Consider the following 12,154-nt stretch of genomic DNA (forward strand, 5'->3'; position numbering starts at 1 on the left):
AGCAAGTTTACAGGATTTAGTGGTGAGTGATGAGACCCTAAACTAGGATGATATAGCAATAAAAATGAAAAGTCCTGGGGATTATGGGAAACATTTACACTCCTTCCTTGCGGTGGCGTTCTTACTAGCTTTCACAAAAAGCTAGCCAAACCTTGGACAGCTTTACAAATCCCCCAACACTGTAACATCACACCCTACCCACTGCGAACTCCGGGTCTAACAGGAAGAGAGGGTGACTTTAAATAGAATTCCTCAGGCAGACATTCACGTCCAACATTGATTCATTCGCTGAGCCAGGAGCTTTAAATAAACTCAATTTATTTCCAAGGACACGGTCCACATCCACACACGTGGGTAGCAATAAATAGCCTCGGGAATATTCCGGAAGGTCGAATTTACCTAAGGGATTTCCCGTTTGTTTTCTGAAACACAGCACATACAATGGCTTCGGCCGAGCTTTCGAGAGTAAAATGTACTTGTAATACTTAGGCAGAAAAAACTGGATTGGTAAATTTCTGGAACGAGGCCAGGGAAAGCATCTTACCACCAGAACTGGCTGGGGACTGCGCACCCTAGCCGCCCCCTTTCACCCAGATTCCCGACAGGCCCCGCGCCGCACTCGCTCCTCTTCCTTAGGCGCGGGTCCACCCTCCGGCTCCCGCCGCCAGACCCGCTCGGAGAGCCTTAAAGGCTTCCGCGTCCTCGAAAGGTCGCGCTGCCGAAACTCTGTGGGCCCGAGGGAAGCGAAGCCTCTTCCGGGACCACCCCTCGGGACACGTCGGCCAAAGGAGGTCGTTAGACACTCTTTCCCAAACCGCCCAAGATCCTACGGGTCCGCGCAGGCTCGGAGCGAGCACGCAGCCCCCCACCCCCATCCTCCTTTTTCCTTACGGTACCCTTTTTAGGCTACCCGCTCCCCACCCACATCCACACCAGCGGGCGGGACCAGGGTGTGGGCGGGCCAGACGGGTGTCGCTCCTCTGGGTTGGAGCACCCCTTAAGAGTCCCGGAGCTGCGCAGAGAATTGGAGACCGAGCAGCAGGATCAAGAGTCAACCATGGCAGCGATGTTTAGGCGATGCTGCGGGGTGAGAGACAGCAAGGCTCGGTGGGGTTGGGGAATGGTGGTTGTGGCGTTTGGAGGGGGCTGGGGGGGCGGAAGCTTGGGACGAAAAGAGGTGCTTCCCCGGGAGAGTAGGAAGCTGTGGTGAGTAAAGAGCTTATCGGACGCCTTGGCCTTCCTGACCTCACCGTTGGCTGCGGGCCTCAAGTCCGGATCCTCGCCTTGCTTTCACGCTTACCCTCTTCTCTTATTTTCCAGTCCGGGCTTTCAATTTTGCCCTATCATCATCGCAACTCGTCGGTTCCTTTGTAGGCATTTTTCGGAATGTCCTTCATTTTCCCTCTGGCCTAGGAACTCTCTATATAATTCCCCCAGGAATCTCACCCTTTCCCGAAAGTAAACTGTGTCTAAATTGGGCAGGCATCTCAGAACGAGCAAAGGCCATGTTTTTGCAGTATATTTTGAGAAAACTCTCTACTGGCTTTATGCCTCCAGCCCAAGAAGAAATCATAAAGTAAATGTCATCATGCAATTGATACATGATAGAAAGTGCAGATTTCAGATACTCGTATCTTGAGTGCTTGCAAAGTTACGGAGGAAAAGGAAAGTAGAGCGGCTGCTTCTTGGGGTACTTAATGTATTTAATAATTGAGTTAAAGTTATGTTCTTGGCCCCCAAAAAAGTAGCTTTAGAATTTATAATAATTCTAATGGATTGCTGCCCAATATTTGTTATTGCTATACACGTTAATGGGCTCTGAAGGCAGAAATCTGGACATTTTAAAAATTATTTTTAACTCACACCGGAAAAAAAAGACCCGATTTCTCAATCTCCAATAAGGTATATAGAAAAACCTGAGCCAGAAAACTTACACAGCTGTATCTCATCTTTGACACTCCCATAAAATTTAAGATTCTTACGTTCCTAAGAAATGGGCGAAAGCGTTTAATTATAATTGTGCTGGGAGGGCACCTGGGTGGCCCAGTTGGCTGAATTTAGGACTCAATTTTGGCCGAGGTTATGATCCCAGGGTTGTAGGATCCAGCCTGGCATCGAGCTCCATCCTCTTTGGGATATTCTCTCTCTCTTTCTTCCCCGTCCCCCAACACCCTACCTCTGCGTCTCTCCCCTGGTTGCTCACGAATGCTGTCTTGTGCTCTCTCTCTCTCTCTCAAAAATACATAAATAGTTTTAAAAATACATAGTTGTGCTATTATTGCAGAATTGGTGCTTGACTGAGGTTGCCATCTCTTGGAGATTTGGAATTCCATTGTTCTGGGCAGAGATGCCAAAGTAATAAAATCAGTATTTATATGGCATTATGCTTCCAAGACATTTTCTTATTTTAATCATCTCAACAAATTATCCAGTAAGAAAAGCCTCATTTTCAAAGTTTGAAAAGAAGCTACAGGGAAGTTTGTAATTGGTCCAGGGTCTCAAAAATACTTGGGGAGTCTAGACACAAACCATTCTAAATCCAAATAATCTACAATTTCTATATTCTGTCTAAGCCACCTCTCTAAATGGATAACATTATTATATCATTAGATTGATGGGGATTGTCCCCAGGGTGTAGCTACTTTTATATTTTATATAACATTTTCCTGAAAAATAATATGTAAACTTTTTATAAATTATTTTAAATCCATTAATAATTTTCTTTTTTATTTCATTTTCATTTTTAATTTTTCAATTTTATTTTAGAGAGCGAGAGCGAGTGGGGGGAGAGGGGCAGAGACAGAGAGAATCCCAAGCAGGCTTCACACCAAGGGTAGAGCCCAATGTGGGGCTTGATCCCACAACCCTGGGATCATGACCTAAACCGAAATCAAGAGGTAGACACTCAACCCACTGGGCCATCCAGGTGCCCCTCCACTAATAATTTTTGTATTTAAAGTCTCAGCAGACTTACTTATTTTGTGAGGTCTAATTTTTGTTCAGTAGTATGTAAACACACACTTAGAAGAGCCAAGTTTTTTGGTCTGATTTTTGTGGGATGTTTTTCTTTTTAGAATGTAATAACCGAATAGGAGACTTAAACTGAAAGAACAGACAGCAAGGTGGTTAATGGTATGGATTCTCTATAGTAAATACTGCAGTTAGAATCCTGGTTCTACTGTGTAATAGCAGAGTGACCTTGTCCAATTTCACTTGACCTTTCTGAGTCTCACTTTCTTCATAGGCAAAATAGGAATAAAAATAGTGCCTTAATCCTAGGCTTGACTTGGAGATTCAGTGAATTAATTGTGGAATATGACTGTAAACAACTACAGGTTTCATCTATGATGTTTGAACAGTATGCATTAGAGAAACCATGTTTTACTGCCAGAATAAATTTAATGAAAATTGCAAAGAAAATATGTATTTTTATACTCTGGTTATTCTTTTCAAAATTGTATAAAGTGTTATTATTTTGAAAGGTATTCACGATATTTGACTATTCATAATGTCACGTTAAATGTAGATGATTCTCTTTGTAAGCTGTGGTCATCTACAAAATAGACGGTTTGTTTTTACAGATTTCGAAAAATGTAAGTTCAGTTCTTTTTTTTTAAGTTTATTTATTTATTTTGAGAGAGAGAGTCCAAGCAGGGGAGGGACAGAGAGAGAGAGGGAGAGCGAGAATCCCAAGCAGGCTCTGAGGCTGACACTGGAGCTGGACTCCGAGCTCAAACTGAGGAACTATGAGATCATGACCTGAGCTGACAACCAAGAGTTGGATACCTAACCAACTGAGCCACCGAGGCTTTCCACCATTCTTTTTTTTTTTAATTTTGTTTTTAAATGTTTATTCATTTTTGAGAGACAGAGTGCAAATGGGGGTGGGGCAGAGAGAGAGACAGAGACAGAGACAGAGAGACAGAAAGACAGAGACACAGAATCCGAAGCAGGATCCAGGCTCTGTGCTGCACAGAGCCCTACACAGGGCTTGAACTCATGAACCATGAGATCATGACCTGAGCCGAAGTAGGATGCCTCACCGACTGAGACACCCAGGCATACCAGCAGCACCCCTTAGTTCTTAATCTTTTAGTATATTGTTCAGTTTCTCTTTTCTTTGGAATATTAGAATTGCCTGTGGATATTTCCATCAAATACTTTGAAGCGTAAACTGTGTGATTTTGTTGTCCTCAAACATATACTTGGGAGTTCTAGTATGCTTTCCATTAACTTAAATAAATGCAAATGATTACTTTTATGTATATTCAACAATCATGAGTATAATAATGGATTGCAAAGGAATAATACATGTATATCTGATTATACTTTTTTTGATGAAATATGAGTATATTCCAGATATTAAGAAAAGTAGCCTATTAATAGTTTAGAACAGGGTTGGCAAATTTTTTTGTAAAGAGACAATAAATATTTTTGTCTTTGTGGACCATGTGGTTTCTGGCAACTATACAACTATGCTGGAGAAGCAGCAATAGACATGATGTTCCAATAAAATCTTATTTACAAAACTGGTGACTGCCATAGTGTGTCTTAGAATATTCTAAGAATGCTTACAGACAGCAGCAGAAAATAAATAGAACTAGTTTTAGGCTAATTTGTTTTGTTAAATAGTAGAAAATGGAATCCTCCAAGGGACAATTCCCAAAGGCATACCTGCAAGGCTCACCTGGGACAGGGTATCAAAGCTGATAGACTACACCATCCTATTGTTGCTCTCTCCCCAGCTTCTCAATCACAGATGTCCTAGAGCTTGTATGTGAGATTTCCAGAAAAGCGGTCCTAAGTCTGATACTACCCCTGACTATTATTTGTCTTAGAGACACTCCACTTTAATACTATTGATTAGTTTTATTTTCATCACTTAAAAAAAAAAAATCTCTGCAATACATATTCAGACATCTGGTATGTGGCTTATTTAATATACAAATCAAATTATAGTTGAAGGCATTTAAGTAATGACTTATTGAATATAAATCACACAAGTTGCTGTACTCACTTGTAATTGTCAATATTCTTTTATTTGATGTTTAATTCAGCCAATTTATTTTAATAAAATTGTCCTTTACAGGTCCTAAAAAGTCTTTCTCGTTCTGACTGGAGATCACAGCATACAAAAGCTGCCGTACAACGTGAACCAGGATTGGGATTTAATTTTGGTATGTTTTGTTCTGTCTTTTGATTTTAAACATAGTTGTTGTATATATGCAGCTCTATATATGTATTTGTCTGGAATATATGTATTTGTAAACATTTAGTAATGTCTAGTAATGAATAGAGCCAGTGACCATCCACAGATTGTTCAGTCAGTCACACCCATTCTTCCTGATCTCCTTTTCTTTTTCAGCCTAATATCCTACACATAGATCTGCGTTAGCAGGAGACATATATATCTGTGCCCTTTTCCCTAAGTTTGTAGCCCTAAATAAACAACAAATTTACTGATACAGATAGTCTTCAAGTTAGAAATTTGAATGCAAAAAATATATTTTGAACATTTAGATACACTAATAAGTGTATCTAATAAGCCTGCTAATAAGCCAAAGCCTGTTTTGGCCCTGCTGTATCTGCACTGCAGTTTTGATGCCAATTGATAGGTTTAAAGTCTGGGATCAGGGAGTCATGTGGTGTTGGAAGGGAAAGTAGTAAGATTTCTCTTCCCCTTTCCTCTCTAAAATGAAGACCCTAGGCAAAAAAATGGATGCTATTTTTAGCATCCATTGTCTCCTAAAGTGCTTCTTCCTTCAAAATTATTACCTTTCTTTTAGTTGAAATCCATTATCTTTGGTTTCTTGATCTCAGAAAATAGGTAAAAGGCAGCTCAGATAACTAACTCCTAACCAGGTACAAATGACAAACTCAAAGCTCTCTAGGGTTATCCGTTTTTGTTTTTTATTTTTTAAGATTTTTAGCTTCTTTATAATGTATTTTAGAATTAAAAATTTCAAGCCATGTGAGGATAGGAGCTTGGGCCACTGGGTTTTCTTTCTTACTCTGTTATTCATAGGTTAAGTATAAGTGCTATTTAGTTTCACTTTGTCCCATACAGATTCATAGTCAGTAGCAAGACCCAGCAGGAGAAATCTTTGGTGGTATGCTGGGTAACTGGATGAGATAGATATAGTATTTAGGAGGGAGGCTGAGAAACTTAAGAAAAGGAATAGAGATAATGTCTATGAGCAGTTGTATCCAGTTCTTTATAAAATGGAGATAATGTCTATAACACAGGATTTATTTTAAGATTGATATATATGTAAAATCCCTAGTACAGCATGACTGTATTTAAGTAGGTTCTCAATAAATAATACAAACTAGGTCTCTGTCTTCCCTCTCTTTTTATTCACCTACAAACTTAGTATCTGCTGGCCCCAATGTTAAAAGTAAATTGTGGGGCACCGGGGTGGCTCAGTCAGTTAAGTGTCCAAATCTTGATTTTGGCTCAGGTCAGTGATCTCAAGATGGAGGGATTGAGCCCTGACAGCACAGAGCCCACTCCAGATTCTCTGTCTCCCTCTCTCTGTCCCACCCCCATCAAAGAAAACAAACTTAAAAAAAAAAAATTGTGATGTAGAGAGCAGTGACTGAAACTCTTATGTATACTTTTACTGCTAACTCATTGTAAGACTGTGGGGCTATCATTTCCTCATTCTGGGCTTTTGTTTCCTTATCTATAAAATGAAAGATTTGATTTTAAGGCTATTCGATTCAACACCAAAATTCTCATGTCTTTTACATTTTATTTCTCACATCCCTATACAAATGATTATAGTCTTGAGCATGTTTGCTCATTCTTATCTCTTTGCTTTTGCTCTTATTTTTCTTGCCCAAAATACCCTCTATCTCTTTTGAATATTACCTATCCTTTGATGTTGGATGCAATCACATTAAAACCCTGTAACAGTGTGGATTTAAAAAAATGAATATGGGAAGGGGGAAAAAAAGAGAAGAGAGGGAAACAAACCACAGACTCTTAATGATGGGGAACAAACTGAGGGTTGTTGGAGGGAGGTGGCTGGGAGATGGGCCAGATGGGTGATGGGTATTAAGGAGGGGACTTGTTTTAATGAGTACTAGGTATTGTATGTAAGTGAATAATCAGTGAATTCTATGCCTGGAAAAAAAATTACATAGAAAAAAAAAAAAGGGAAAAAATGCAAATGACTGGCTCCAGTCCTCAGTCCAGCCACCTTATTCACTCCATTAATTTTATAACAACAGAACCTCATATTTTATGTAATTGAATTAGAGTTTTATGTTATTGTTAACTTTTGAGAAACAGTCCCACATTTTACTAGTTGCTTTGTGCTAATTTTATAACCTCAAATTATCTCAGTTTAAAGGAAGAGTAAGGGGCGCCTGGGTGGCGCAGTCGGTTAAGCGTCCGACTTCAGCCAGGTCATGATCTCGCGGTCCGGGAGTTCGAGCTCCGCGTCAGGCTCTGGGCTGATGGCTCAGAGCCTGGAGCCTGTTTCCGATTCTGTGTCGCCCTCTCTCTCTGCCCCTCCCCCGTTCATGCTCTGTCTCTCTCTGTCCCCAAAAAAATAAATAAATGTTGAAAAAATAAATAAATAAAAAAAATAAATAAACAAAAAATAAAGGAAGAGTAAAATTTGAAATTATAGTGTTGGGATTCTTACATGATACTTTGTGTTGCATCCACACAACTCCTGAAACAGAATGCTACGGGCACCAGTGACAGTCACAACAAAGTACATTGCAGTGAGAGGTAAGGCCGAGTGAGTGGGACTGACACTCTTGATCAGAGTGCGGCCTGGAACAGCCAGGATACAGAGTTTTTATAGCCTACCACATCGTCTTATCTTCACCTGGAAACAGAACAAAGAAATAGTTCCCAGATGGGGTTGGAAACAGTTCAGACATGCCCTTGCCACAATCTAATCAAACACTAATCCAGTTGATTTTCCTTGAACTTTTGTTCCCTTGATTGATGATAGGATAAGGCTGTTATCTCTTAACCTACAGTGTTAAAACAAAGCTGTTATTTCTCAAGGCTACAGGTTAGCCCTAACACTACAATTTAACCCTTACATTTTGGAACAAGTTTTGCTGGTTTATGGTCTCACCGAGCATGTCTCATCTCCCTAGACTGATTCTTGAGATCAGAGCATGTCTTACATATTAGTTTCATTTCAGTGTTAGTAAACGTTTGGTAAATCTGCTTAGGAACTAGTAATAAGTAAAAACAAATTTTTTTTTACCCTCACCAATTGGAAGAGAAAAATGAGTTTATGTCTGTTACCCCTTGGTAAAAGCTAGAAATCTTAACCTACCTCCTTTGGTACTTGTGTTGACATAAATTTGTTTATATTATACAATGAAATCTTGCTAGTCTGAAAGTGCATTGTGGTCTTTGTGGTTTATTTGTGGACTTTCTGGTTAATCAAGGATTAAAGACTCCATTATAAATTTTTACATACTAATATCATAGGACTTTTTTCCTCAGCTCATTGTCTTATTTTAATGTTTTCTAAATGACTTTCTCTTAGAGCTCACTGAACAGCAGAAAGAGTTTCAAGCTACTGCTCGTAAATTTGCCAGGGAAGAAGTAATCCCAGTTGCTGCAGAGTATGATAAAACTGGCGAGGTAGTTATGTGCATTTTAAGGAGAAAAAAGGTTTTTTTACATTTTTATAAGATTATACAATTGAACTATCTAGATTTTAATGTAACTTTTTTTTTTCTTTACCTTTCTCTTTCCTTTTAGTACCCTGTGCCCCTAATTAAAAAAGCATGGGAACTTGGTTTAATGAATACACACATTCCAGGGAGTTGTGGTAAGCTTTGTACACATTTTTTTACATTTTATTTATTTATTTTTAACATTTATTTATTAATTTTGAGAGACAGAGAGACAGAGCACAAGTGGGGGAGGGGCAGAGGGAGAGGGGGAGACACAGAATCCCAAGTAGGCTCCAGGCTCTGAGCTGTCAGCACAGAGCCCATTGCGGGGCTCAAACTCACTAACTGCGAGATCATGACCTGAGCTGAAGTCAGATGCTTAACTGACTGAGCCACCCAGGGGCCTCTGTTCACATTGTTTTTTAAGATTATTTATTTTGTGAGAAAGAGAGAGAGACAGAGGTTACGCGCTCGAGCGAGTTAGTGGGGGAAGGGCAGAGAGTGAGAATCCCCAGCAGGCTCCCCACTGTCAGCGTGAGCCTGGTAAGGGGCTTGAATTCATGAACCTTGAGATCATGACCTGAGCCAAAATCAAGAGTCAATGCTTAACTGACTGAGCCACCCAGGAGCCCCACTTTGTTCACATTTTTAATCCTAGAATGTATATGAATAGGAAAAAATTGCAAAACTCTACTTAGTCTTTCAAATATTAGTTGCCATTTATGTAAGTCATTTATGATAAAGGGCTTTTTGCCTTTATCTTTCTCTTTAGACTTCAGTATTTGCCTGCTTTTAGAAACCTTGTACTAATACCTAGAGGCATTTTTCCTTTTTTAAACTGGTTTCAACTATAACTTTATCCCTAAACGTTGGTAATTTCTCTCTAGAGTTGGTCAGTTTGTTGCAATTAATTCTACCTTTGATTTTACATTTTGTTAAGACTTTGTTTTCCTGTGAGGAGGTCACTCCTTCAGGTAAAAGAGCCAAAGTTTTGGCACAGTTGAATCAAGTTTTTACAAAATCCAGTTGAAACAGGAAGACAGGTGCAGATTACAAATAGAAAATTTTTTGAAATATTTAAAACTTATTTTGAATAAATATAATTTGTTACTGTGCTAACCAGAACACTTTTTTAGTTTCTTGTTAATTAAAATAGTTCACCTTTGGGGCTCCTGGATCGCTCAGTCAGTTAAGCATCCAACTTTGGCTCAGGGCATGATCTCATGGTTTGTGAGTTCGAGCCCCTCGCTGGGCTCTGTGCCAACAGCTCAGAGCCTGGAGCCTGTTTCAGATTCTGTGTCTCCCTCTCTCTCTGCCCCTCCCCAGCTTGTGCTCTCTCTGTCAAAAATAAATAAACATTAAAAAAAATTAAAATAGTTCACCTTTATTTCTTATGAGATAATACTACACATTATAATGGGCCTTAAAACATTTTGATACTACAGGAGGTCTTGGACTTGGAATTTTTGATGCTTGTTTAATTACTGAAGAATTGGCTTATGGATGTACAGGGGTTCAGACTTGTATTGAAGCAAATTCTTTGGGGGTAAGTTTCTTAGAAAATTAATTGTATAACTCAGGTGTTAATGAGATAGTAATGCTAGGTTAGGTTAGCTGGTGCAACACAATTTTCTTTAAAATGAACACAAGATTCTGCAGTGAAGGCTAGAATTCTTATTCCCAGAATTGATCATTCTGGCCCTGTTGTCTCCGTACTTGTAGTCCTCCCTGTCCTTGTGGGGAAACTGTACACTTTGGCTGCTGCTTCAGTGGCAGTTTTTAGGTAAGGGCAAGGCCAAAAACCAGCATTCAGGAGAAGGATCAGGATGGCTTATTGCCACTGCTGGCAGTGCTGAATTTAGTGAGCAATTCTTAAGAGACCTGATCATATATACCACATCACTTATCCTAAATTTAATTCTTTGTGCATGTTACTACAGTAGATTTTTACATACTATATTGACAAATCCTATATAACTTTTATGAAAATACTGGACTAACAGATTTATTTCCTCATGGTTTTAACTGTCTTAAAGGAAGAATAAAGGCCAGTTCTTGGATTTACCCCTTGGGAAAAAGTAGTTCTCTGGTTTTGAATTATAGAATCTCTAAATTTACATACCTAATAAAAATATCTTGCTTTTTTCAATGTCACTTTTCTGTGGTAGCAAATGCCTATTATCATTGCTGGAAATGATCAACAACAAAAGAAGTATTTGGGGAGGATGACTGAGGAGCCAATGATGTGTGTGAGTATGTGCGGTTGCTCCTTTTTCCACATTTAAAGAAGGGAACAAGGGTACTATTTCTCCTTTGCAATCAATGTGTATACACTGGGCTAGAACACATTAAGACAGAAGTTAGCAGCATATTTAGATATAATGATGTTTCTGGGATGCCAAGAAAGTGTCATAATAATCCTCTTGCTTATTTTCAAGAGAAAGTTGTCTATTTAGGATGTTTCTGGGGTTCCAGACAAGTGTCATAATCATCTCGTAGCTCATTTCCAGGAAAGAAATACCTGTTTAATAGAGCACTCTGCAGTTGAAGAACTGAGTGATTGTGTCAAGAAGTTCAGATTGAACGTACGACAATAGATGTTTGAGCTAGTAGTCTTTTGAACTAATAAGAAATTAATGGGACTGAAAAGTTAATCATTTTATTTGTTGAATGATTGAATGACTTGAGAATATTTATAGATTTTATTTCATTCTCTGGGCACTACTCAACAAATTTTTAAATTGGATCAAAAAAAGATATTTATAGGGGCTCCTGGCTGTTTCAGTTGGTAGAGCATGTGACTCTTGATCTCAGGGTCGAGAGTTCAAGCCCTGCATTGGGCATGGAGTCTATTTAAAAAAAAAAAAAAAAAGATATTTATACATATATATACACACACACAGAAGATCTATTTTGAAAGTTTTTACATAAGGAATTTGACTTCTTTTGTGTATCAGTTGAATATATTTTCAATCTACAGTGTGATTGTGATCCCAAAATAGAGTAAATGGTTACTAGTTTTGAGGTAAATGGTAAAAATTGGTCTGAAAGAGTAGAAAGTAACATTTAAAAAATCAATGTTTTTAATTTTAGGTACCTGAATTTTAGGCAAACTGCTTAATAAAAACATTTATATAAATCTCTTAATTGGTAACTTTTCAACAAATGAGAGTTTAGGAGACTAATTCTCAGTATTGTCTAAGAATTAGGTGAAAATTTAGATTGTATCCTGTAGCATATATAATACTAGAAATAGGGTAAAATATTATAGCATAGAGATGCCTAGGAGAACCTACCCGAATGTACTGATAAGAATATTTGTAATTATTTTATTACTTATAAATTGGTATTTCTAAGATAAAAGTTTTTAAAAATAGTTCAAATATTTTAAACATTTTTTTGGCTATTTTGTTATCGATACCTTCAGTTTATGTAAAAATTATTCTAACTTCTGAATTAATAAAGGTTTACTATACATTTTCCCCGTTTTAGTGCA

The 12,154-nt window shown here is 38.5% G+C and overlaps 1 protein-coding gene across 1 annotated transcript in view; it reads left to right on the forward strand.

The window, feature by feature from the left end:
* Window positions 1-674: 674 nt before the first annotated feature.
* ACADM (acyl-CoA dehydrogenase medium chain) overlaps window positions 675-12,154 on the forward strand; it is a 33,235-nt gene continuing 21,755 nt past the window's right edge. The window contains exons 1-6 of the mRNA XM_015076805.3: window positions 675-1,087; window positions 5,090-5,177; window positions 8,526-8,623; window positions 8,744-8,813; window positions 10,104-10,204; window positions 10,827-10,907. Coding sequence (XP_014932291.1) covers window positions 1,058-1,087; window positions 5,090-5,177; window positions 8,526-8,623; window positions 8,744-8,813; window positions 10,104-10,204; window positions 10,827-10,907 — 468 coding nt within the window. The 5' untranslated portion in view covers window positions 675-1,057. The remainder of the gene's footprint in view (window positions 1,088-5,089; window positions 5,178-8,525; window positions 8,624-8,743; window positions 8,814-10,103; window positions 10,205-10,826; window positions 10,908-12,154) is intronic.

The sequence above is a fragment of the Acinonyx jubatus genome, chromosome C1 (assembly GCF_027475565.1).
Source record: "Acinonyx jubatus isolate Ajub_Pintada_27869175 chromosome C1, VMU_Ajub_asm_v1.0, whole genome shotgun sequence".
Classification (NCBI taxonomy): Eukaryota; Metazoa; Chordata; class Mammalia; order Carnivora; family Felidae; genus Acinonyx; species Acinonyx jubatus.